This window comes from Pezoporus occidentalis, unplaced genomic scaffold, assembly GCF_034315485.1.
Source record: "Pezoporus occidentalis ecotype Australia unplaced genomic scaffold, CSIRO_AGI_Poc_V1 ctg253, whole genome shotgun sequence".
In the NCBI taxonomy this organism is placed as follows: domain Eukaryota; kingdom Metazoa; phylum Chordata; class Aves; order Psittaciformes; family Psittacidae; genus Pezoporus; species Pezoporus occidentalis.
This window is the reverse complement of record NW_026914426.1, coordinates 31,108-57,675: the sequence shown is the minus strand read 5'-3', so window position 1 is coordinate 57,675 and position 26,568 is coordinate 31,108. Positions and strand designations below refer to the sequence as shown.

The following is a 26,568-nucleotide window of genomic DNA, read 5'->3' as shown; positions in this document are numbered from 1 at the left end:
ATATCGTGAGCATGGTCACTCCCATGACATACGGCATCTTGAATACAACTGTCTCAGTAAAATCAGAGCGTAGATTTTAAATAAGCCTTGGAACTGGAAGAATGGGGAAGCTAAACCAAGGAAGGGGGAGTGGGGAAGAACAGAGACCCATGTCACTTGAGCCTGCTTGATGGTTTGGATACTATGCCTCATTCCTGCCATTTAACATGTGATGAAGGCAGTTTCGGGTGCCTTAATAACATGACATGGCCTGAAAGCGGTTGCCTCAACCTGTTTCTTTAACATTTTATAGGAGGAGGTTTGTTTCTCTTACCTCTCCAGGTTTTCATTTTTCCTTCCCTGTACTCTTTAGAGATGCTACGATTTGCAGCATTTCCTGCTATAAACACATCCATACAGAAAGTGGAAGGTGAACTAAAAAAGGAAAACTCATTTGCCTTAAGCTTATGTTGCTACAACTACTCCCCCAGTTCTTATCTTTCCAGCATTTGAGTGTAAATCTCTCCTTGTCATTTGTGGGCATGTTTCTCCTTGGAAGATTAGTGAATTTCACACTGGTGTGGTCCCCTGTGAAGTCAGTACAAGGTGGGAAAGCAAAAGCTTCCCACCAAATTTCTGCCCAGACACAGCTCAGGAGATAGTCATGTTATCCCATCAGTCAATCAAGACAGATATTTGAATGCATCTTTTAAGCCACAAAAAGCATAAACTGAGCTAGTGCCTTTATTTTATTAAGTATTGTCAAGATAATTTCTGTCCCTGTTGGTTTTTGTGTGTTTAATGTTTTCTGATGTGGCCTCTTAAAAAAGAGGAATGGAGGAGAGACAGGATTTAGGATTTCCATGTTCCACCCCTGAATGTGAAGTTGGATTTCCCATGGTAAAATGAGGACAATACCTGTGCCTTTTTTCAGCTAAAGGGAGGAGGGATTATAGGCAAAGGAAACACAGAGTTTGACACTGTGAGCTGCTTTTAGCCCATTAATTGGCAGGTATAAAGCCATGCTAAATAACATCTCAATAAGTTCTGGTTAATAATACTGAATAGCAGTTTGAATGTGACCCGTTCAATCAAATCACAGTCTGTGCCTTTTTTTCCTTTTCTTTTTTTCCCCTTTTTTTTCTTTCAATAATGTGCTGTATTTGGAAAACTCTCTCCTACCTGCTCTTCATGAAGGGGATTAATGAAGATGAATAGCAGTAGGTTTGCCTGTTGCCTCTTTAGGAAATCTTTTAAACCAGGATTGGAAGCCGAATATTTTACAGCCTGTGGAAAAACCATCTGAAGGCTGCCATTGTGTTGTTCAAGCAAGAACAACTGAAAGCCCTAATGCATTTTATCTGCTGTTCTGTTCCTCAACACTATAAATAATTCAGATCTGTTGGCTTAACTACTACTGGCAACTGTTATTTATTAAGAATGACTGAAATAACTATGTGGCTCAGTAGAACAGAATGCATTAGGGACTTTAACGCGAAACAGAATAGCTAAAAACATTTTGAATATCCTTTAAAGAAAAAACCTAAAACCTAAGCCTGCCAGTATTCTTTGCAATTCCATATAGGGTGAATGACAGTGGGAGTTAGGATGGGATCTTTCTGGAGTAAGTAAAGGTTTATTCCTTTAAAAGAGCATGCACCCTGATCCTAAAGCCCCATTTATCCCTGTGGTATCTTGTTCTGTGTGCATTAATGTTGAAATTGAGGTTCTAATAAAATCTTTAATTTTCCTCACTATATGATGTTTGAATATATGTTTATCTATAAAATTGTTTTTAAAGATACTGTATAGTCTTTTAATGTTTGCTTTTAGTTTGATTTCTCTTTCATGTCATGCTCAGGAGAAAGTAGATAGAAAAGCAGCAGTGTTTTCTGGTGATGAATGCAAGCAAATTGCTGTTCTCTTCTTCCAGTCCTGGTTTAGGGGTGGTTAATAATATCTGGCCCTTCTTGGTGCTGTTCATCATTAGAGTTGAAATTGCTTTTCAGAGGTCAGTATCATTATCCCTGTTTTGCAGACAAAAAATAAAGTAGCTGGGAGGGCTAAGATCAGGCAGCGTATTGCTGCAGCAGAAACAGAATTTGTTACTACAGAGTGGCAGATATTTGGCTATATACCATAAGATGTATTACTGTATAACACCAGAATGCTTTTGCAAGTCAACTGATCATAAATGGTGCATTTGGAATAAATTTTTTTAGCACAAAAAGGTTGACATCCAGGACTCAGATGACTAATTATCTGATCTTACATCTGGCATAAACACCTAAACCGTTTGAATGATGAACTGCATTTCACCAGGGTGAGAAGGGAGGGAGAGATCATTCTCTGCTGACTCAGTGGTCATCAATCTTCTGGGGTGTTTTGCCTTACATTTGATATTTGTTCAATGGGTTGAAGGAAGTTAAGTAATCAAATGTCATTCGAAAATCCTGGCCTGCAGCTTGTATTTTTGTCTTGTTTAGAAGAAGACAAATATTATAATGCAAGCGCAATCATTTGGGGGCCAGTTCTATGTGGTGGTACCGAAAGCTGTTTGTTTGAAGGGGCACTGTAGATTCATTGTCTTCAGCCTTTTTTAAAGAAGTCATTTTGCTTTTTTTTTTTGCCTTGATGATCTGCCGTAAGGATGAATACAAATGAACAGAGTGGTGTGCGCTGCTGTGCAGCATTGAGTGTCATTTGTTTGAAATTAAGTCATTACCTATAACCGCACATGCCATTTTTCTTTTTGACTAGTAATCAGAGGACTTTGGCATGTTAATCTGATCTGAAATAAAATAGATGCTCTGCATTGGGCGTTCTTTTTTCTGGACACATTGAATTTGTACAGTTTTATGTCTTCAGGTTAAGGGAAGTATCAATGGAAAGTTGTTTTTAACAGAGATAAAAACTAGGAGATGAATCAGTCGTAAGTAAATTATATAGTTTTAATTAGAAAGTTTTCTGCAACATGAACTTTTCTAGGTGATGTGTCATTAGTAGTTTATAGTAAAGAGAGGAATAATCAGCAACTCCAACTAGAACATAAAATACCTGAAATAGAATATATGGAAGTATTTTCAGCACAAATTCGGGCACACTTACTGATTTCAGACAGCATCTCGTTCTGGCTTGACAAAATACAGAATTGATAAATTAAATCTTAGGTATACTGTGTATGGGTTTATGCTGATGTTGGCACAATTTCAGGTGTAAAATTAAATTACCTTTTCAAATAAGGCAGCATAGATTGAAGCATGGATTCCTTTCTTTGCTAATGGAACTAGTAGGAAAATATTGAATTATGCTGACTTTCAAATTGACTGAGAGCCAACAAGAGAAAAATCAATGACATTTTTAATGTCCTGTAGAGCTTTTAAAACGGCCTCACTCTAGCAGAGAAACTCATTGTGAGATAACTGTTGTTGCCATAGGTTTTCCAGTTAAGAAATGTGCTTCTTCATGTAAGGGTGCATCTTTCCTTACTGTTCCAGACTTGGAGGTGCTAAGTAGGCAGTGACTGATTTTTGGAATGGCAGCCAAAGACTCTGGTTACAAGGTATGTGTGTCACTCAAATGCTAAGCATTTCTGTTGGATCAGAGAATGCACTGTGTAAACGTGCAAACTAATCCATGTCGAACAATAACAAACCCCAGAAGGATCTTTTATCTCAGTATAAATTCCTGAAAGTCGCATGTAATTCCAATATATAATCTTTATTTTTATTAATTAATGATAGAGTAAATACAGATGATTTTTTAACATTTTTTGCATTTACATAGCTGAATTCTAAAGATCTAAGCTTGATAACGCATGCCCATCAAGTGGCCTGCTGGTATTTTGAAAAAACTATCATATTTTTATACTTTTGTGAAATACATTTTATAGCAGTAATTAAAATGGTATAAAACAGGCTATCCAATCCCTCAGAATCATGCTGCTCAGAAAAGGTTCTGATTTAGATAGGGGAAGACTGCTGTATAGCTACATCCTTGACCTCTCAGTATTGTAACTGAGGTTCATGGATTCAGGTCTATTCCTGTAATAAGATGACTTCTCTTTTCATTCCTTCAAAGTCTAGGTTTACGTTTCTTTTAATAACAGATGGTGACATGGTGGGTTCCAGGGCAAACTGGCCTTGCTGGAGAGGGGAGTTGAGGGACAGAGCACACACATTTGCAGGGGGCCTGGGCTTGCTCTTCCTGTTGTTCATGGTGTGGTATCTCTTACTTGGCCTTTAATTAGCTTCTGGTGAGAAAGATGCTTGCAGTAGTGTGCTGGAAAGTCTGTGTTAGACGTGTTCTGAAATACATTGGTGCAAGAGAGATGGAGTGTATGTGTGAATGTAGCTGGAAGGGCGCCTGATGTTAGGTTTGGCACTCACTGCCAAATCCGGTGCCAGCTGCCTCCAGACCTCACAGGCTGGGAATCTGAGTTGCACTCGCCTGCAGTGCTCTGACTGGAGAAGGGAGGTAGGATATCCCTTTGCAGCCAGGTCTCCCAGATAGTCAGAGAATATATGAACCACGCTCTTGCAATCATGCTTTTGCATGAGCTACTTTTTTGTCCTTATATTTTTCATCATCGTGCCAGTATTTTAGTTTTGCTCTCTGCCCTGATTTTTTTCAGCTAGTTTGATATGCCAGGCAGCACAGCATTTCCTTTATTTCCCTGTGTATATTATCCTATCAAAACCGCCTGACAGATGAGTGCAGCACCCAAGCGCTTTCACGGGATCAGTGCCAGCACACTCGTAATTGAGTTCTGTGGTTTTGCAAATGTTTCCCATCTGATCACCAAACGTGATTTCCTAGAGGTTTCCATTCATACCTATTTCACGTATCCTTTACTGAAGAGAGCATTCTGTTGACTCTTGCCATCTCATTAAAAATGAGGGAAGAATTGAATATTTTTTAATCTCAGGTTAGATCTTAATTTGTAAGCAAAGACCTGATGTCTTTGGCTTACAGTGGTTTACAATTAATAGTTAACAGGTTATTTCTAAAGGCATTTTTAAACTGTTGTTCTTTTTGTGTTCTTCTTGGGTTTTTTTCATTAAGGTGGTTTGTTTAAGATTGAGACTATAAAGTATTTTACCTTTGTCATAGCTGTCAAGTATGAGCTTCATATAAGGTTTTATTCTGGTTTATGACATAGACTTTCAGTGATTGCAGCTAAGTTGAGAGCTTGTATTATTCACCATCAGCAAAAATTTCAAGCCTAATAAGAATTTGTGAAAGGAAATTATTGTTTCTACAGGAGTTATTTTATTCTCATTCAGTACATTTATCTGTGGAGTCGTTACCGTGTTATCTGATGAGCAATGCACCTCTGTATTTATTTATTTATTTGAAGTCTAAGATGGACTTAGCTGCAGCGAAATACCTGTATAAACTTGATCGTACTCCCTAGAATATGGCAGTGAGCACAATGAAAAGGTTAAATATTTGGTAGAAAAGAGGTACCAGTGCGGTGTCTGTATCAAATAAGGGCACGGTAAACACATCAGAAAGAGTGTATTTTTGTGATGGTTGTGTATTATATTTCTGTTGCTTACAACTGTCACCACAAGGACAGAATAATTTTGAATGTGACCAGGCAGCTGTCTCTGTGAAGCCTATAGATAGCAGCTTCCTTGTGTAGCGCATTTTCAGCTCCTTCAAACAGATTTATCAAGCATCTTTTCTATCTCAACACTGCCAGCTCAAATGACTTCTCAAGGAGCTTTGGTTATGCAATCTTCTATAAGGTGCATTGTTTTTATTCTGCTTGTTTGTTCTTTTGTGTGTGTGTGTGCACTGGGGTTTTTTTTAGTAACTCACTGCAGCAGCTAAAATCTAGCGCAGGGTTTCACTGTGTGTTAGGAAAAAACCCCATACTCCACCGTGACCAGACTTTAAATAAGCATCAGAACTTTCCCCAGCAGTGCAGAGCTGCAGAACAGCTCAGGTCAGACAGAGTGGTGAGCTCGCAGGGGAAGCAGGAGAACCTGTAGAGACAGGAGCTGGAAATAGCATTCACTTGGCATAACTGGAAGATTCATACATAATCATTTTGGGGTTTAAAGACTGCTTAACAGAGTATTTCTCTCTGGGTTTTGTCTCACTTACAGAGTTAGGAGATCAGCGGAAGCTCCTCAGCTGGTCCCCTGGCTTTCTGGATGGCCACTGGAACAGGAGGCAGCTGAAGGAGGGGCTGGGGAAACAGCTGAAGGATCTTCCCAAAGAATTTCTCTGCTCATTACTGCTTGTCCTGGGTTCCGCAGTAGCAGTCATGTTTTTCCTTTGTGTTAACTGGTACAGTGCTGTGTTTTGACTTCCAGTTTGAGAACAGTGTTGGTGAAGCCGATGTTCTCGGTTGTTGCTAAGTGATGTTTACCCTGACCAAGGACTCTGTGAGGCTCATGCTCTGCCAGGGAGGAGGGGAGGCTGTGAGGAAGCAGAGATGGGGCGCCTGACCCGGGCTAGCCGGGGAGGTATTCCATACCACAGCACGTCATGCCCGGGGTGAGGGGTAACTGGGAGTTACCCGGAAGGACAGGGGCTTCCGGGTGGAGCTCGTTTCTCTTGGCCGGTGGTATCGTATTCTCTTCCCTTGTTATTTTCCCTTATTATTGTTGTAGCTGATAGTAGCGGTGGTGATTTGTTGCTGGACTGTTTTTGTCTCAACCCGTAGGAGTTGCACTCTCTCGATCCTCCTCCCCGTTCCTCCGGGAGCGGGGAAGGGGAGAGCCCCGGTGCGGGGAGGCGGGGGGGGGAGACGGACACTGACCTCGATTGTTGTCAGCTCGGCACCACTCACTGGGAGTGAGTGAACAAGCTACCTGACTGGGTTTAAACCACGACACTGCTGCAGCTCACAGCATGAGAACTTTCAATAATAAAGACTTAAAAGGCTTCTTCAAAGAGCTTCCAGGCTGGATCAGAAGCTCCATCTGGAAGAATTCTCATGAGACTTCAGTTTAGGGTGTTTTGTAAATACAAGCTGGGGACAAAGGAGGTTTTTCTTAAACTGAATCTTGCAAAACTTGCTTTCTAACAGGAACTTGCAACAGGCCCCATTAACACAGGAACAGGAGCATTTACCAAACTGCATCCCAAGTGTAATGGTTTTTGGAAAGGGTGCAGTTAGCTTGTCATCCCTACAAAGTCTTTCACTAACACAGTAAATTATAGGCCTTAAGGGAATGTGTTGTACTTGCTTCTTTTCAGGTCGTGTTCTTGGTCTTGGAATCTTGGATTGCTGTGTGAAACCATATACGATGCTTTGTACTGTTTGCCTGAGGATTTGTTTTGTGTTTCAGCAGATTGAATAGCATTTCTATTTAAATCATGTTTCATTCTAACTAAACCAGTTGCTGTTCTGTAGTGTCAGGGGATTCCTGAGATAATAGAAACACTGTATGGTTTGTGATTTACTGACCTCTTTGGCCTTTGAAAGGCACCAGTACTTTTTGGTCCATTTTCCTTTCTTTGTTTGGGTTAGTGAAACCTTACCAGTTTGCCATCAGACCATGGCAGTGTTAAGTATTTTCAAGCAGTGGTGGCACTCAACTGTGTATTTTGGTCAGGGGCAGCAATGTGCCTGTAGCATTATTTTCCCATCCATGGTGCTAATGCTCCAGGAACACCAGCGTTACTGAGTTTCAAGAACTTGACGTTCATCTTTCATGGTTTTCCTTTTTTGAGATGCATCAACTTTTCTAAAAATGTGTTTATGTCATGCAGTTGTTCATGACTGTTGAGTCCACTGCCTGCATCAGACTATACGTGCCTGTCTAGAGTTGTTGTTTGCCTGGGTATTCCACTTAGCGCTTTTGGCAGCGTATGATAACAGAGAGTACAGAATGAAAGTGTGAAAGCTCCATAAATCTTGTATAGACTGAAAATATCTTCCACTATCATATTGGTATTTTTCCCTTCAGTTGTGCTCTCATCTAGAAATCTTGAAGACTTTTTTACAAGCACTGAATTAAGCCTTCTGTTTCCTGCTTCCTTTTCCTCTCACCGATGAAGTGACATTATCATCCCTTGTTTGTAGATGAGGAACTGATGGTCTGAGTGATGAAGTGACTCGTCCAAAGTGGGCTGCTGAATTAGTGGCATGGCTGTGAATAGATGAAGGCATTTCTAGCTCTCTGCTCTCTGCTGAACAAGATCGTGCTCTCCCAGTTTCAATTTGTCATAACTTAATGACTAATAAATTTTGAGCATCTAGAATGTGGCAGAAGAATTTATTTTCAGCCAGCAGATAATCCTTAGTTATGCCAGCAGCGAGATGCAGTGCACCTCCGGTGTCCGCATGAATCCTGTCTGCTGCTACTTGTTTTGTGTAAAAGGCATGAGGACTACAAGAACATCAAAGTCTGATCATTCAAGAGCGGTTCCTTGCTGTTTTGTGGGATGCTGTAGGTGCTCACCTGAATGTTCACATTTGTGATAGGAACAAAGATCCTAGAGCTGATTCTTCATTTGTCTTGGTGTAACTGTAATGAAGTGTCCAGGTAATGGTTTGACTTGAACATCTCATCTATTGTAAAAGAAGTTAAAAACCTCTGGTGCAGTCTGCTGTTCCTTGAAGGGGAGAAGTAATTCAACTACAGTCCTCTCAGGAGCCAAGGAAGAGAAGTAAATTTTGAGTTGCACTAATCAGGAAGAGGAAGTTATCTGTCTGCATCTGGTCACTTCCCTGCTTACATGGCATAGTCCTGTAACAGCTACATAAGAAGCTTTGTGATGAGCAAATGTCAAGGGCAATTAATTCTTTGGCAGGCAGCTGTTATTATTAGGACAAAGAGTGGCCAGACAAAGAAGGAAAGCCTTCAGCTGATTTATTTTTCTCTACATTTTCCATCAAAATTGATGTCACTGAAACCCCAGTGGTGAGTTTGCAAACAATAAGAACTGTAAACTTGTCATCTCTTTTTTTAGTAGAAGACCTTATATTAGATTTAGAGGATAGCCCAGAGAAAATGTTTGGAAAGTCTTTGCCACTTTAATGCTCTCAGGAAGGAGCAGAGTTGTGCATTAAGCTGGTAACATAAAAATATGTGGGCTGAGTTAAGCCCACTTCAGACTGTTTTTCCTCAAACTTAATTGATGGAAACGTTCCCTCTTTTGGGCTTGATTTATTACCTTAGTAGAGTTATTCCAGGTTTGCTGCAATGCAACTGTGGGTGTTCTAAACACACCCACGCTGCCAGAGAATCAGGAAGGATGTACTTAAAATCCTTTATTTTATCTAGTAACATCTTTAGCAGCTTTTTGTGTAGGTTTAGCATTGTAATGGGAATGGACTCTTTGGCTACCTGAAGAGCTCCTATGCTAAACTGCTACCATTGGCTGTAGGGACATGTAAATAGCATTTGGAGCTGGACAATACTGTGACCAGCCACATAGGTTGTAAACGCACCTTTCAATTTTGTAATCTGTCACTATGGTTAAAATAGTACCTGAAATTCCAGGTATTAATTTTCATTAGTCTGGGTCACCACAGATGTGTCATTGCCACCTTCCAACCCCAGGCAGAGCAGAGGTTCCTCATGTCAGGAGGTGGTGGTTTAGGTCCTGTCTCTATTTTAGCCACTGTTGTTGCCTCAGCTGTTAGCCAGGTTCCCTCTGTGTGCATCAGTGGGTGTTCTGAGGGGTTGTTTAAAAGTGACCCAAAACAGGTTAGGTTTTCCTTAAAGTTTTCAGCCCTGAGCTGGTGAGGGCAAGCCTTGGTCTGTGGAGTGAGCTCGGATTCCTGCAGATGCTAGCACTGCTTGCTGCCTTGGCACCTGAGGCAACCTCTGCCTGGCTTGTGGTTGTAAATGCCCTCAGTCTGGGTTCTTCTGTGCATTACTGAGGCTGAATCTTCATCTTTCTCTGTGCTTTTTTCAAAGCCTTGTCCTCCCAGTGCTGCTAATTGCTGATAGAATTATTCTGTCCCAGCCATCACAATCCCTGGCTTTTTTGGTAACGTGGAAATTGCACGTAACATGAACAGTAACCAGTATCACTGCTCTGGAGTGTTGGAGCTAATAATAGAAATGAAAAGCCTGCTCTTTGTGAGCTAAATAAAGGCAGATAAGACAAGATAGAAAACCAGCTTCTACACACGCTAGAAGTAAAGGAGGTCCCGGTGTGTTTTCCTCTTCCTGATTACTCTTACCACTGGGCATTGCTGTACGTAAATAGGATCAGAGTTCCTGTGTTGTGCTGGGGAGAGCCAGTCCTAAGACAGCTGATTTCCTCCAGCAGTCATGCTTCATTAGCGTGCACGTTGCTGAGGCTTGGAGGTGCTGCGTGAGCAGAATACTCTCCTAATTCTAGGAAATACTCTTACTGATGGTGCAGGATCCTGGTGCGAGTGGCTTTCTGAGTAACTTCAAGGGTCAGAGCTTCTCTCATGGCAACATGTCACTTGGGCAAAGCTATTTATTGCTAATCTCAATGATTAATAGATGTGCTGAATAGTAAATAATGAGGGTTGGAGGACTTATTTAGCATGCATTTTATAAATCTGTTACATGATGTTACTGATTGTAGCAGCGTTTGGTATCAAGTATCTTGAAAACCTTACAGTTAAATGGCTTTTCAAAAAACCTAAGTCTGATTTTTTCCTGGAACTTGGATCTCCCTGCTGAAGCTATGGCATATGGGCCAGTTTAGGGTGGCAGTTGGCTTTCCTGGGCAGTGAGCTTTATGTGAATGCAAGTGATGGTCACCATGTGCTTCTCAGGCTCCAGCATGAAGGCTGATGAGTCCAGTTACATGTGTAGAAGTTTTTATCCTCTGGATCTGGTTGGTCTGATTCTTCTATGCTAATACCCCTTCTCCAATCGTGCTAAAATCATGTGAATGGACTTACTGGGCATAAGCAGAAGAAATAGGCTAAGGAAGTATATGTGCTTATTGCATATTCCCTGAACTAGCTGATGCAGAATTCTGTTGTTGATGGATAGTTTCTGATGTGGTCCTGCAATAGTAGACATGTCTTACGGAGGACATTGTTAACCCTGATGATAATGATGGAAACGGGAACTTTTAGGCTGTGTCAGTAAGGAACACCTAGGGCAGGTAAGGCAGACCAATGGGAAATAAAAAGTCATACATAAATTAAGACGTATTAAACCCACCTTGAACGAGAAAGTGTACATTAAAGTGACTTGGTTTGCTATAGATTAATTAACCCTGGGAGATATCAGGCTTAATTAAGCTACAGTGAGTTAAAGCCATTTTACTGTTGATAGAGATCATTCATGAGGGAGCTTTTTAACCTTATGCACATCAACTTCTAGCCTTCTATGGATTTGCCTTAACTTCCAGTGTCCCTTGGTGAGGTTTTGGACACTTTATCTGAAGGGGGCCTACAAGATTGCCAGAGAGGGACTTTTTATCAGGGACTGTAGTGATAGGACAAGGGGGAATGGGTTTAAACTGAAACAGGGGAAGTTCAGGTTAGATATAAAGAAGAAATTCCTTTACTGTAAGGGTGGTGAGGCACTGGAACAGTTTGCCCAAAGAAGTGGTAAATGCTTCATCTCTGGCGGTGTTCAAGGCCAGGTTGGACAGAGCCTTGGGCAGCATGGTCTGGTCTGAGGCACCCCGGCTCATGGCAGAGGGCTTGGAACTAGGTGATCTTAAGGTCCTTTCCAACCCTAACTATTCTATGATTCTCTTACCCTTTGGAATCCTGAATCCAATTCTTAGGAGAAACTGGACAGAATGAGCTCAAGATAAGCGTAATGCATATGTAGGAAATGTACGCTAAGTAAGGGTTGTGTGACAGACTCTGCAGGGGGGGTAAAGTCTAGATTTAAAAAGCATTTAAATAGAGGTCACAAAATGGAATGTTTAAATTTAAAAACCAGAGAACACAGGAGGGAAACAGAGTTACTAGAAGTATTGTTACGCATTTCCGCCTGCAAGCTACCTTGCTCAATCAGATGAAAATATCTTTTTGTGGGTTTCTTTTTGTGTTTGTTTCTTTTTTTTTTTCTTTCTTTTTTTTTTCTTTCTTTCTTTTCCAGTAATTGCCCTTCATTTTTGGCTGCTGCTTTAGCTAGAGCAACTTCAGATGAAGTCCTTCAGAGTGATCTTTCGGCACACTACTTACCAAAGCATGTGGACAACGCGGATGGAATCATACGTAAGTACATCTGCACATGATGATGTACAGTTTTACGTGGTGTGGATCTTTCATTTACACTGTATACTGGAGCACTGCAGATGATAATTGATAGCTTTTTAAAGTCAGCATTACCTTCAGTGATCCATCTGGTCTGACCACTGGAATGGTACTACATTTTCCTCAAATTAGTTCCTTCTACCAGCTAGCTGAATGAAGTTGGACGAGATTTCTTGTAAAGGAATATCCCATATTGATTAATCCCATAAAAAGATTAATGGAGAATCCACCGCCCCGCATGATAGAGCTAATGGCTAATTTCTTAGTCAAAGTTTTCTCATCTTTAAGCATTGTCTAGTTTCAACTTTAACTCTTGAATTCCCTGTTTCTAAATGTCTTTCTCTGATTGTACTTGATTCTTTTATCAAATTTTTGTTCCTTAAGACCAAGTGGAAATCAGTCCTGTCTTTTAAGTGTGCCTTCATATCTGGTGGCCATGAATTTCTTTATATGCACTTTAGATTATGTGGTCCCTCCTGGCAAGTGCCAGTTGTCCTCTTTCATCCTTAGAGCAAAGTCACATGTATGAGGGAAGAGAGAATTTAATTCTGAATTATTTCAGACAGCATAGTTTTTACTATGGCTTTTATTTTTTTATATAGTTTTAGCAAAGGATAGTATAAAGATACTTCATGCTTAAAAGGAGCATTTCCTTTTCTCCATTGCAGCATCCAGCTCAAAGTCATGCACCCTAAAGCATTTCAGGATTCTGTTGACCTAAATAACCTTGCAAAACTTTCTGAGGTGCTCAGTACAATGAAGATCAATGTTACTCAGATGTACTGAGAGGCATTCTGCCATTTTTATCTGGAATATACAGTCACCAAACCATTTGTTCATTCCTTCCTTTTTTGACTAAAAAAAAGCTAGTAAATGGTTCTGGGAATAGGTGGGATATATAAATCTTGATCTACAAAAAGGAAGATTGTTCTGTGTTTCTCAGAGGCCTTTGGAAACCTGAGAACAGGAAAACATGCCATGGGTTCTCTTTTTGTAGGTATTGCTGCCTCCTCCTGCTGAGCAGGTAAATGGAATAGATTTGTCATTGTTCTGGCTGAGCAGCCTTCATTAATTCAAACTGAGATCTCTGAGACTTGCATAAATATTTGACAGTCTCCAAGGAAATGTTGACTAAGCCTCCACACAGAATATCTGAGGAGTTCAACAAAAGGAAAAGAAAAAAGAAGGAAAAAACCCCCCCAAAAACCAACCCACGGCAAACCCATCACACCTACAGGGATTGCCATTCAGATACATCTAAATTTGTAATACACAGATGCAAACATACATTGGTATGTGTACAGGCAGGCAGGCACTAAAAGTGCACTCCAGATGCACTACGTTGAGGTGAATTGTCACAATGAAGGTACTTCATTATGTACCTCAGTGAGCAGAGTTCACTGCTTATCCTAGTAACGCTTGGACATGAAACAGAACATGAAAGCAAGCTGAATTTTGCTGGCTGGTTTTGATTTATGTTTTTCTTATGACCCCAGCAAGGATTTTACTCTGTAATACAAGGAAACATTTACCTGATTTGCCTCAAGTTTGGATTTGCTAGAAGAAAGTCATTCCAGATTTCCTTAGTGACACATTTCACTCTGGAAATTGCAGTGCGACAAATCATACTGCATACTTAGGAGTGATAAAAGCAGTTACTGGTGCACTGGTGGAAAGGAAATTAGAAGCTTCCTGAAAGAAGAATGCTAATCTTAAAAGAAGGGAATCTGTTTTGAGTCCGTAAATGTAGAATATGGGCCTCTTATATTTGGGGTGACCATGTGTGTTTGGATATCAAGAACAAAACCTAAAGTCATAGGCCGTGGGAGATTCTTGTTCTCCAGTTGGACTGGAGAGGAGCAAGAGAGCTTCCATGAGAACTAAAGGCATTTGTTTTCCTTCTTTCTTTTTAAGGTAAGAACCTTTAGTTTTCTTTTTTGAGGAGGAGGATATTCATGTAGGGGTTTGGCCTTGTTAAAGAACCACCAAAGGAGCCTGGATAGTAGGATCGCATTATGTGGTGAAGGTATCTACAAATCCAGCAGACTTCACAGAGTCCCATTACCCAGTCTTTCCAGGATCTAGGAGATATGATTACTACAGCTGAGGAGGTCATTGACTAGTCAGAAAATGGAGCTCTTAGATTAAGGAAAACCTTGGTCATTGGCTTGCTGATGTGTCTGTAAACCTGAGTACTAAACCTGTTGTCACACTACCGGCGTCAAGAAAAGTCTTAAAATTTAAGTACTAAAAAGCAGACTCTGATTACTGGTATTCTTTCTGCCCTGATTTTGCCCTAGAAGTCAGTCTTCTTTGGGAACAGTAATGCCTGAGCTGGATTTCCCACTAGCTGTGGTACAATTAAGTGCTACTTCCAACGCTGGGGATTTTGGAGCAGCAGGAGGGAAATGAAATTCTCCATGACACAAGTGCAGTGACAGCTGAGTCAGCTCTGGCTCAGCACCGCAACATTAACAATTGATGAGTAATTTACAGCTGTGAGGGGGTGGTTTAGCTGTTGTGGCCCTTTCTCCTGTTTTAACCTGAAGAGCAATTATTGATGATGCTGACACTACGCACACTCCCTGCTGGGGAAGGGTGTTTAGTATCTCAGCACAGCCAATGGGTTTGCTTCCTTCCTTCTTCACAGTGACACTCTGAAGTGTAACAGCCATGTGACATTGAAATGTCACCGTTTCCCTTCATATGTGCCCAGTGGAAAGAAATGGAAGAGCAGGTCTGTGGGGTTTACTTCTGGAAAGTAAAGTTTGGACATGTCAGGCTGTAGGTGTTTCCTCTTTAAATGTATTACACAGCAGAGAGATTTCTGATGGCACTGCTGAGATCAGTATAGGTGTTGTGGGAGAGTTGGTACCCGTTAATATGACAGCGGTGGGATGACCTTGTCATTCCATTTCCACCACTTGTTTTTAAAGCTGTGTAGTCAAGAATCTGACTCCTTCTTTTCATTCTGTATATAGTTTATTTCCAGCTTAATGGCTGTTCTGCAAATCAAGCTTTAACAAACTCGTAATCAGCAGAGCTGGGAATATATCTTGCTCCTAAGGATCTTGGGCACCTGATCGTTATAGCCCACATCTTGTGTAGACCTAGTGCAGAAATGTATAAATGGTGCTTTTAGGTTCTTAAGGGAATTTCTGTGAACTGAGAGATGTTGTAAGTCTCCCCTCTATGCCTGATTTTTGAGCTACTCCTTCTCCAGGAATGATTGACACTCATGGATTGCTGGTGTTTAGTTTTGGAGATCTCTGGCTTTGGTGAATGCTCATGAGCAAAGAGATTTTGATGTGTTCAGCTTTGATGCTTACTTTCTGTTTTCCTCCCCTGAATTTCAGAACAACTGCCAAGTGCCCAAGTTTTCACATATTTTAAAATTACTGTTTCTCAGGAGTTCAGCATTTCCTTAAATGTAAGACTTTCCTGGCTTTCCCGTTCGCTCATGCAGATCTCTTCGACACAAAAGCTAGTCAGGAATCTGGAAATAATATTATTAAACTAAAGAAGGTACCGGAATGTGTGTACTACTGAATGTGTGAACCACCAAAACATCTTAAAGTAACACTGTTCATTTCTGCAGATTATTTACCCCTCTATTGCCTCAGCACTGCAGTGAGGTATTGTTTGGAACAGAGTTTGGTCTAAACCCAGTACATCATTGTAATGGATGCGGTTTTCATATGTGATGCTGTGAGCCATGACAAAGTCCCTCTCAGAGCTGCTGTGGCACAGTTGCACCACCCTGTGCGGAGCGAAACAGGGGATCGAATGCTGAGGGAAATGTTCTCGCTTTTCATTTTTTTCTGATGCCGCAAATGAGTTCCCCAAAGGCACAGGGGAATGTTTAAGTTAAAAAAGACAAACAGCAAGTTGCTTACTAATGAATGCTGATTGTGGTGAGTTTGGCTTCCTTTTTTATGCACCAGCGTCCACAATTTCCCTGCTGACATACATTTCAAATGGTTAGCTAAACTGGTTTTGTTTCATCTTTGTAATGTATGCAAGAAAAAACCTCTCTTAATAACACTCTTGGCCTCTCATTTGTGGTTTTTGTCTTCCCTAGAGATCGAGACGGTGAAGTTGGCCCGCTTAGTTTTCAGCAAGCTGCATGAGATCTGCAGCAACTGGGTGAAAGACTTTCCACTCCAGCCAAAGCCCCACCGCTACTATGAGACATCCATCCATGCCATCAAGAATATGCGCAGGAAGATGGAAGACAAGCACGTCTGCATCCCAGACTTCAACATGCTCTTCAACCTTGAGGTAAGAAGAGATCATGTAGAAGACAACTGCATGTGCTAAATGCAGTCTGCATGCTTGGGGAAACTAGGAAGTCATCTACTGTGAAAATGAAATCCATACCTGGGATGGACCTGAGGAGGGTTGACAGTCAGGTCACAAACCTGCTCTTAAGTTAGTTCAGTCGATATTCCATAACCATAGTGGCAATATGATGTGCGGTATCTACATAAGGTATATAGAATAAAAGAGCACTTTTCAAAGACTTCTGGTGAAATGTTATCTAACTGAACAAAGTTTGTATCTGGGCCATCCTGATGGTCCACTCATGTAGTGGCTGAAGGACTGACCTGCCACTGTGCAGAAAGTAGCCTTGCTTTTGTGAGTGGCACCTGATGCATTGTAGTACCAAGTGATGTAGTACTGTAGGGATAGGACAAGGGGTAATGGGTTAAAACTTAAACGGGGAAAGTTTAGATTGGATATAAGGAAGAAATTCTTTCCTGTTAGGGTGGTGAGGCACTGGAATGGGTTGCCCAGGAAGGTTGTGAATGCTCCATCCCTGGCAGTGTTCCAGACCAGGTTGGATGAAGCCTTGGGTGACCTGGTTTAGTGTGAGGTGTCCCTGCCCATGGCAGGGGGGTTGGAACTTGATGATCTTAAGGTCCTTTCCAACCCTAACTGTTCTATGATTTTATGATAAATTAAGGTAGGACCCTTTCTGTGGCTGAAGATGCTCAGGTGTAGAAGAGGACTGCTGATGGAAACAAGGAAGTGGTTCACCTTACAGTTCATCGCTGAAGACAGGTGGCTACAGGGGTGGATCTGTACTGCTTTCTTTTGGGAGGAAAAAGCCAAGAGCAAGAATAAGGAAAGAAAGTAGGGAAAAAAAATAAAACCAAGCACAAAATTTAGAGGAAAATGGGGTGCAGTTCACACAAGAATATAGCAACATGAGTAGTTTGCTGGAACTAGGGCCAGACTTCCCTCCATTAATTTCTTTATGTGACCGTCAGTCAAACACGCCCACTCTTCCTTCAGATATAAAACTGGACACTAAAGGATGGCAGATAATGGCAATAATTTTACCTTTAGGATCAGCTTGCTGCGTAATTGGTTCTTTATTACCTCCTGTCTCTTTATTAACCATCTTCTGCCCCATCCACATTCTTGTCTTAGGTGATTAATACAAGCAGAGGTAGATGTTTCCTTTGCCTGTCAGTTGTCAGCTTTCTTATCCCAATTTATGTTGGAGCCTATTACTAAAAAATTACAACATACAAATATTCTAGTCATCGAGATGGCTGTCAAGGTTGAATTGGCACTGAGAGTGGGTTGGTGTGTTCTGTGTATGCATAGGCACAGGAGTTGCTGTCTCTTGGTACAGCATTGTTTCTCTGAACAGATAAGGGGAAGCTGAGAAAACTGACTTGAAGACGAGTGATTTTGCTGTATTCCATTTGTGAATGTAATCACAATTACCTGATGAGAGAGTACATGGAGGGTTTAAAAGAAAAACCCAGGCATCTACAGTGATATGGATGAGATTTAAAAAAAGAATGAAAGCAGAGGCTGGCTGGCTTCACATTTTACCTGTACTGGCATTTTATCCCAGGTGGTTTCCAGTCCTCATGTAGGCTTCATGCAAACTGTATTGCATGTTCTTCTCTCTTTGTGATTTCTGCAGTCACAAAACCTCCTGCACAAGTTGATGAGAATGGCACTTTCTATTTGAGTTGAGTGAGTGAATTGTAACAAATGGGACATAAGGAGCGCTGAGAGTGCTACACAGCTGGTTCCTACAGGGCATCTCTTGCAGTTTGCAGGTAGAATTCATCACCTATAAGGTGGAAATTTCCCTTTGATGCAGGTGAAGATGGTCTGAATAGTTTGATTTTCCAGTGGAAACTCTGTCTCTAAGTGCAGTTAAATAAGGATGCCACAGATCTCAAGTTCAAAAGTTTTAAGACAATCTAATTAACTGTTTGCATTGCTTTTTCTTGAGTTGTTTTCTCAATGTGTTTCCATTGACAGGACCAAGAGGAGCAAGCTTATTTTGCAGTGTTTGATGGTCACGGGGGAGTGGATGCTGCCATCTATGCCTCCATCCATCTCCATGTGAACATGGTCCATCAGGAGATGTTTCAGCATGACCCAGCAGAAGCGCTGTGCCGAGCTTTCCGGGTGACTGATGAGCGCTTTGTCCAGAAGGCAGCCAGAGAGGTGACTGAGTTACTTGAGTGTATTAGTCAATAGATTTTGTCCTTGTAAGCGGTGGGCTCCAAGTGCTGTGCTGAGCATAGCCCAGCGCTCAGCACAGAGCTGTCCATGCACACTCCATAGGGCCAGGGCCCACTGCTGGGCTTCTTCATGTTCCATAAACATGTCAGCCTCCACTTCTAACAACAGCCAGTTCATTTAGAAGGATGCTGCTGAACATTCATGTGTTCAAATGCTAACTAGGTTTAGTCCTTGGGGTGGTTTTTTCCTCCTCATCTCTACAACATACATTTTGGTTAGCTCCAGAATAAATGGATAACTGACTTCCAGGCCTCCTAAACTCATGCAAGGGCTGAGTTAAGTGCAGGGAATTCAAGATGCTTACAACCAAACCTCCCTCCAAGTTCATTAACAGGTGTATGTTAATGTCAACTGGTAGGAAAGTGGCACAGGAAGTCAAGTACAACAGGAGCACAGGAGAGCCCAGCTTCCAGAAAGCAATTCCAGTGCAAGGGAAGCCACAAGGCAAAAATCAAGGCCTGTTCCTCCGTGGGAACAGGCTGTGTACTGCAATATCAACATGTTCAGTCATTAAGCAAGGAAATGCTTTGAAATGGTTCTTTAGTTGCTTATTTAAAACTGGGGCCATTTTTTTTCACCCTCTCCAGAGTCTGCGTTGTGGAACCACTGGGGTGGTGACTTTCATCCGAGGAAATATGCTGCATGTGGCTTGGCTCGGGGACTCCCAAGTTATGCTCGTAAGGAGAGGCCAAGCTGTGGAACTGATGAAACCCCACAAACCAGATCGGGAGGTGAGAACAGCCTGTTTGAAATACACCCGGGCGGTGTTTACCACTGAAGCTGACAGGTATCAGCTTTATGGGGGGTGCTGGGACACTGCGTGTTGCCTTGTCAGTGTCTCCTGGAGCAGGAGGGTATACTCCAGTTATCCTGGTTTGTTTCGAAGTCGGTATGGATGTGTGTGCATCTCCTTTCTTCTTGTTTGTGCCATGTTTGTGAAAACACCCAAATATTTATTGTAGTGTTCAGAGCGTGATGGCAGCACTAAGGGCTCTGTCCAAAACACTCTCTTACCTTGCCTTGCTGTTTAGGATGAGAAGAAGCGCATTGAGGCACTTGGTGGCTGTGTGGTCTGGTTCGGAGCCTGGAGGGTGAACGGGAGCCTGTCAGTCTCCAGAGCTATTGGTAAGAGTGGGCTTTAATTCCTTTTTGAGACTTGCTTTTCTTTTTAATTAAAAACTTTAATTTTCTAGTAATCAAATTGGAAATACAGCTGAAGATAGACCTGTGAGCAATAACCTCCGTTTTCTTCCTCTACAGTTTGAGGGAATAATTTCCAAATAATTGCTTTAACTTGGGTTAAGAGTGATTGGCTTCATGCTGTGTTAATAAAAGGGCTTCCAGATGCAGTGGCTGCAAACCCACGGTCTTACGTGTATCTGTGTGTTTCTCCACAGGGGATGCTGAGCACAAGCCATACATCTGTGGGGATGCAGACTCTGCCTCCACTGTACTAGATGGCTCTGAAGACTACCTCATTTTAGCCTGTGATGGTTTCTATGACACAGTCAATCCCGATGAGGCAGTCAAAGTGGTGGCTGACCATCTAAAGGAGAATAATGGCGACAGCAGCATGGTAGCACATAAATTAGTGGCATCTGCTCGAGATGCCGGTTCCAGCGACAACATTACTGTCATTGTGGTGTTTCTCAGGGACATGAACGCGGCAGTCAATGTTAGCGAGGAGTCAGACTGGACAGAGAACTCTTTTCAAGGTGGGCAGGAAGACAACGGGGAAGATAAAGAAAACCATGGAGACTGCAAACGGCCGTGGCCCCAGCACCAGTGCTCGGCACCTGCAGATCTAGGGTATGAGGGACGGGTGGATTCTTTCACTGACAGAACTAGCTTAAGCATAGGGTCGAGCATCAACCTGTTTGACGATCAAAGCTATTTAGACCTGACAAAACCAGAAACTAGTACACCTCAGAGTGCCAAATGTCTGCCACCAATTCAAGTGTTTAGTCCTGGCATACCAAAGAGTGCAAATTTGATCGATGGCCTAAGAGTGAAGAATGAATCACCAGAGTGCACCACATCATCAATGTGTGGACAGAGCAATCCCAGGGAGTACAACGCTCCTCTTAGTTTGGGTGCTACAGGGCAGAGTATCTACAGGGTGAAGGGCATATCCCCCATTTGCGTTGGGCTGGAAGATGAACTATTCAAATCCTTGGGAAAACGAGCTGCGCTCTTTCGCTTCCGGCTCTGTAGCTGGAAGAGGCAACGAGGAGCCAGGCTCAAACCAAAGTTTCACATGCTGCTCTTGGCTCATGAGCCTCCCCACACAGATGGATCGAGTCTGTCCCTACCTGTCCGGGGCCGCAGGAGCACAAGGGTGTGGGGCAGACACTCCCCATGCTGGAGGCTGGCTGGTCACAGAGCGTACAGTGAAAGCATGGTTTTGATGCGAAGACAAAGTCATTGTATACCAGAGTCATACCTTCATCAATGCTGTAAAATGTAACCACCCCCCTCGTGTTCCCCCATCAGACTCCCAAAGTAGACATTCCCAAAATAAAACCGGCATCATCAGAAAGCGAAAACAAGGTGGGCATTTCCGAACTGTACTCCCATCCCCTGCAAAGCTCAAACTATGTGTAAATACATCTAGGAATTAACAAATGTAGTTGTTTCAATCTCAATAAAGTTTGCTGGTGGTGCCACCCTGAGCAATGCCGCAGCCACCAACCACCCGCACACGTGAGTATCTGACCACATTCACCGGTGGAAGCCAAACAGCTGGTTCACCTCATAGACACTGTTAGGGAACGAACAGTCCTTACAAATGTGAGAGGTTGAACCTGCCTGAGATACATCTGTGGAGCAATATGTAAAGCAAGATTCTGGTTTAGAACTGCCAAATTTTTTTTTTGGAGTGGGGGGGGGAAGTTTCCGTAGAAGTCCAGGTGTGTGGGGTTTTTTTGTGTTCTGCTTTCTATTTATTTCAGGCAAGCATTAAGATGAATTAGAAAGTTCTATCCACTTTTGCAGGTAGATGACTAAAAGCCATACAGGGTTTTACCAGGTAACTTAGGAATGGACAAACTGAGCTCCTGCTGCTCTGTTCTCAGACTCCAGCTGAGGTACAGACTCACAATTTACCTATTTTTGTTCATGTAACATAGAGTGGAATATGAAGAAAATTAGGTTTTGTAGTTAAAAACAATTCTTTCCTATGGCTAGAGGTTCGTATGTTTCCGGTGCTTTTAGTGGCATTTTTCTTGTTTGTCAGTTTAGGAAACTGTTCTCAACTGGTTTTCATTGAACATTGATTGTGCTTATTTCTGTGAGCCAACCTCGTTCCTCCGTAACTTCATCTCAGGTCTTAAAAGAAACCAGTCTGTGGAGATGTTCAGTACAATACTGCTGCCACTCAACCAGTCAAACCAGAGAACTGCTTGCGCAAGATAATGAGCAATCTGATAAGCTGTGTGGTTTCTACGTGGCAAAGGCATAATTTCATATTAAGTTGCAGCAGGAAGGATGGTAGCATCCTGTGCCTCCGAGCAGCATCACTGCTGCAGTGTGGTGTTTTCTAGTGTGTGTAGGATTGGATGCCAGTCTGCCAGAGCAGTCACAGACATGTGGAAACGTTGTGGGTGCAGCAGAGCAGGGGCTGCACTTGGGATTTTGTGGAGCGAGTAAAACTCAGTGGCCAGCCAGAGCTCTGCTTTGGTGAAACCTGGGTTAGGAAAGGGAAGTGAGCAATGTTACTTACCACAGTGGAAAATGCGTGGTACCTGATGGCTTATCTCTACTGTTGAGGTGATGTTGAACCCATGGGGGAGCGCTTAACTGGGACATAAGTAAGCAGACGATTCTCATCAGCTCCACTAAATACATACCTGTTGCTGTTCTTCGTTACAGTAAAATATTTGGAAGGGTATGAATAAAGTCAGTCTTCATAGGCACTTATTGTACAACTCATATCATTTTAGCAGTAACAATTTAATAACAGTATTTAGCTAGAATTTGCAAGGTATTTTAGTATTAAGTAGTCAGGAGATTATTCAACACGACAAGATGGCAAGGTTTGAGTTCTGCCACTTTCTGCTGCTTCCGCCTTTGATGCACTATTTTAAAAGCAATCTGAGGAACAGTGAAAGGCTTTGTGAGTAACCAGGAGTTGGAGCGTGGCTTTAGATTCTTTTGATCTTTTTCAGGCTTTTTGTTTTTACTCTTACAGGATCACTGGCTCTTATCCATCATCTTACTAAGCCTTAGCTGTTGTCGCCGTTCTCTTTAGCTGCAGCATATGTTCCAATTCAGATTTACTGAGGAAATTTGAAAAATCATGAGATGATAAAATATGCAAATCTGGGGCATCTCTGCGGTGCCTTTGTTTTAAATTCTTCACAGTAATAATGACGTATTGAAAGTCCATCTTACTGTCGTGTTTCAGAGAGGAAGGTGGTGTAAGTGCAATTCTGTGTGTGAGTAAATGAGAATGAAGAGCTGTGATAGATGATAAAACTTTTTCCCAGTCTGCAGGAGTGGTTGATGAGTGCTCGACTGCATGTGTGCTGTTTTGAGGAAGGATTTAGCTTTTTAGGTGTGGATTCATAAGTGATAATTCTGCCACTCATACCATTTACCTTGCTAGGAGAAAAAAATCTGCCATCATAGTTCCAGTGTGGTCAGGTTAAAACGTTGTATAGGTAGCAAGTGTTCATTTCTTCACTAAATGCATATTTATAGAGTAGATAGGAACCATTTGTAAGGTAAGTCCTTAAAAGTTCTATACTATTACAAGTAGTGGTTATTGGTCTGATATATGCTGCTCTTGATTCTATCCACTAGACAAAAAGCAGTGCTTTGTGAAATGCAGTGTTTTCTCTTAACGCCACTGATGATAGGAAGTAGTTCTCTTCAGTTCAAACTCCTGTGCCCTTACTTGCTGCTTGCTAACGTAAGCAATAATCCCTCTCTAACGGTATCTAAGTGTTCTGTATCTCGTACTTTGATTGTCTATCTGGTGACAATGTAAAGATACTAGGCTAATATAAAAGCATCTAATTGTATTTATTAACTGTTGCTACTGAGATTCAGTCTGTGACCTGTGTTTTGTATTTTTATTGTGTATCGTAGTGGTGGTGAAATTTGTATAACGAATCTTTCCAATAAAGAGCTGAAGTATCCCTGTTCCGCGTTAAGACAACCCACATCAGTTTCAGTTTACGCATTAACCCTGTGTGCAGAACTAGGAGGTAGGGAGTGAAAACACCATTTTTTATGTTGGTTTTTGTGAACTTGTGGTGGTTTTGAGAAGGGGGCTCCAGGCTGTTTGTCTGAAGCTGCTCAAAACTCACTCATAAGCTTTTCACTGTGAGTCCTGATGGGATTCATGCAGTCCCCGCTCTGGTTGTTCCCTGTGCACGCTTTTGGAAGGTGTAGCTCTGGGGTGTCTGTACTGCAGGGACAGGGGTGCCCTTAACCCACCGTGGTTTGCACTGACGGTGGGTGGAAACACATGTATAGAACTTTTCTTTACCTGGAAGTGCCATCGATTGTCCTTGCCAGTTAAAACCATTTAGTAGTGAATTGAGATTGCATTGCAGCACCCAAGGACAATGCTGAAGCAGACTTTACCTTACACCACATTTATAGTGGTGCATCGGTGAGAAACATGTCCTGTGGGCAGATGAGGTGTAATGGGTTCCATGTTCATAGATACGGCTGCTGTAATTCAGAGCCAGCCTCCTCATGAAATCCCACCGTGGCAGTGTTCTGCAGGAAAAAGCAAATGAAAAAGATTGGTCTAAGTTAGGGACTGTTTTAGCATAATTTACTCACTGGGCACTAGTCACATAAAGCCACTGAAGGGGATACTCCGGCTTTGATCACGCCTATAATTTAGGGCAATCTTTCTTTAATTCATATCCTTTGCAACAGGAACAAAACTTTCTACCCTTGTATCATGTGCAATAACGAAGCATTAACACAACCTTTGACTTAAAACGTTCCCATCCTTTCCTTGCCCTCGCCCATCAGGCACTCGCACTGTACTTGCCAGCAGTAAAGCGAAAATCCTCTCCCTTAGGGTCTAGTACAACCCTTGGGGTCTCTAATACAACTCCTGTATCGCATGTGCACTGTGGTTTCCTCACCTGAGACAGGAACAGGGTGCGGGACCAAGTTCACACCATATACCAAGCACTCCTGCCAGCGGTTGTGACATGGGGGCTTGTGTTGACCTCTCTGTGGTACCGTGTTCATGACAATAACATGTTCTTGATGCAGTGAATAAACTAAACCATTTGCCAGTGTTGGGACTTCCCTCCGTAGTCTTGTTCTACAGTCCACCTATTAGTTTCAACCATGTATTAGTCATCCATATTTTATTTATGAAGCTGTTTATACAGGAAAAACTGTTCAAGTTTTACCAATATCTTAATAAAACAGTAATTTAAACCACACTTCAGATAGTCTGTTTATTTAAGAGCTAACAGAGATAGCAACCACCCTCTGACTGAAACATCTTTCCCATGGTGAAAGCAGCTTACCTCTGTGTGGCATGTACCAGAACTGGCCAACAGTGGTTGTGTGAGCTGGTACCATGGTACCCATGGTGTTATCACATGGGGCCTGTCATAACTCAGCTCTGAGCTGTTCTGAAGGGAAGGAAGGGGCAGTTACAGCAAATCAGATAACTAAGTCCTCCAAACCTCCTTCCCCCTCCTCATTAAAAAGCCAGTGCTGTGTAAGGTTATTTTCCGTAACATAAGCAAAGTGTGGCAGCTCCAGCTCCTTCCCTGGACCCCAGCAGCAGAGTGGGGCACATGCCCCATCAAACCACTTCCTTCACCATGGGCCTCTCATTAAAGCAAAGCACCTGTGAGTGGTGACAAAGCAGAGCACCATAATTACTGCTAATTGAGCTGTGTGTAATCAACACAGCCCTGTACAACACCAAACACCCCCTATCCACTACCACAGGGCACAGCCTGTCACAGGCCACCCTCAGCACTTGGCCATCAGAGCAAGTGGTGCCTGAAGTGGCTCAGGGCTGCGCCTCCCTCTAGCTAGGAAACACAAAACTACACAAAACTACATTTGTGTGAAAGCATTGGCTCCTCCGCAGTTCCTATTTGAGTATAGGAGGTTCTAGAATATAACAGCTTTACAAATCCCAGGTGGATTTAAGCACTTTTCATGGAGCAATTCAAGAGAAGGGTGACCAGCGCATGACAGGCAAGTGTTCTCCTTGGAGAAGGTCAAGGCAGCAGCACTGTACTCACTGACATGCTTTACCGCAGTACTTGTACACAAACACCTCAAACATCACATCAGATTTCAACATTCATTTTATTAACAAAGTGCAAACAGTTTTAAACTAGGAGTTGTACAGCACTTACACTGTGGAACACTCAGACAGGAACACTGGTACAGCCAGCGGAGACACGGACAAGAACAGTGACAGTTACTCATGCTTTGTCACTGACCAGGCATTTGGCTTTCACCACAGCGTCACAGTAGTTTAGCAGCTCAGAATGCAACACGCCATGGCAGAGGGTGGTGGTGGGTTCAGGTGGTCCACGTCTCGACTGAGGAAAACAGCAGCTGCTTCACCCCAACTCTGTCCATCCCATCTGCCAGCTTCAGCAGCCTTGCACAACCCGCTCACACCAGTTTAACTGAGGACAGTCACATAGTCATGGTTGGCCCAGCGATGCAACACGACAGCAGCAGCCTGAAATGGGGCTTGGGCACCTTTTAAGAGCGTGTGAGCTGACAGAGCCAGCAGGAATGCAGACATTAGTGTAAGACCTCCAAAGGTCACTTCACCCCAGGAACTGGGTTAAGACAACTGTAGAAGAACCACATGAGGGTGCTGGACAGAACACAGTGTGCTC

At 42.4% G+C, this 26,568-nt stretch overlaps 1 protein-coding gene across 1 annotated transcript in view; it reads left to right on the top strand.

Moving 5' to 3' along the window:
• Positions 1 to 25,131, top strand: part of PPM1E (protein phosphatase, Mg2+/Mn2+ dependent 1E) — a 66,732-nt gene extending 41,601 nt beyond the window's left edge. Inside the window, exons 2-7 of the mRNA XM_062623444.1 lie at positions 11,997 to 12,115; positions 16,236 to 16,435; positions 18,446 to 18,634; positions 19,300 to 19,443; positions 19,744 to 19,837; positions 20,110 to 25,131. Of these exons, the coding sequence (XP_062479428.1) occupies positions 11,997 to 12,115; positions 16,236 to 16,435; positions 18,446 to 18,634; positions 19,300 to 19,443; positions 19,744 to 19,837; positions 20,110 to 21,179 (1,816 nt within the window). The 3' untranslated portion in view covers positions 21,180 to 25,131. The remainder of the gene's footprint in view (positions 1 to 11,996; positions 12,116 to 16,235; positions 16,436 to 18,445; positions 18,635 to 19,299; positions 19,444 to 19,743; positions 19,838 to 20,109) is intronic.
• The last annotated feature ends 1,437 nt before the right edge of the window (positions 25,132 to 26,568 follow it).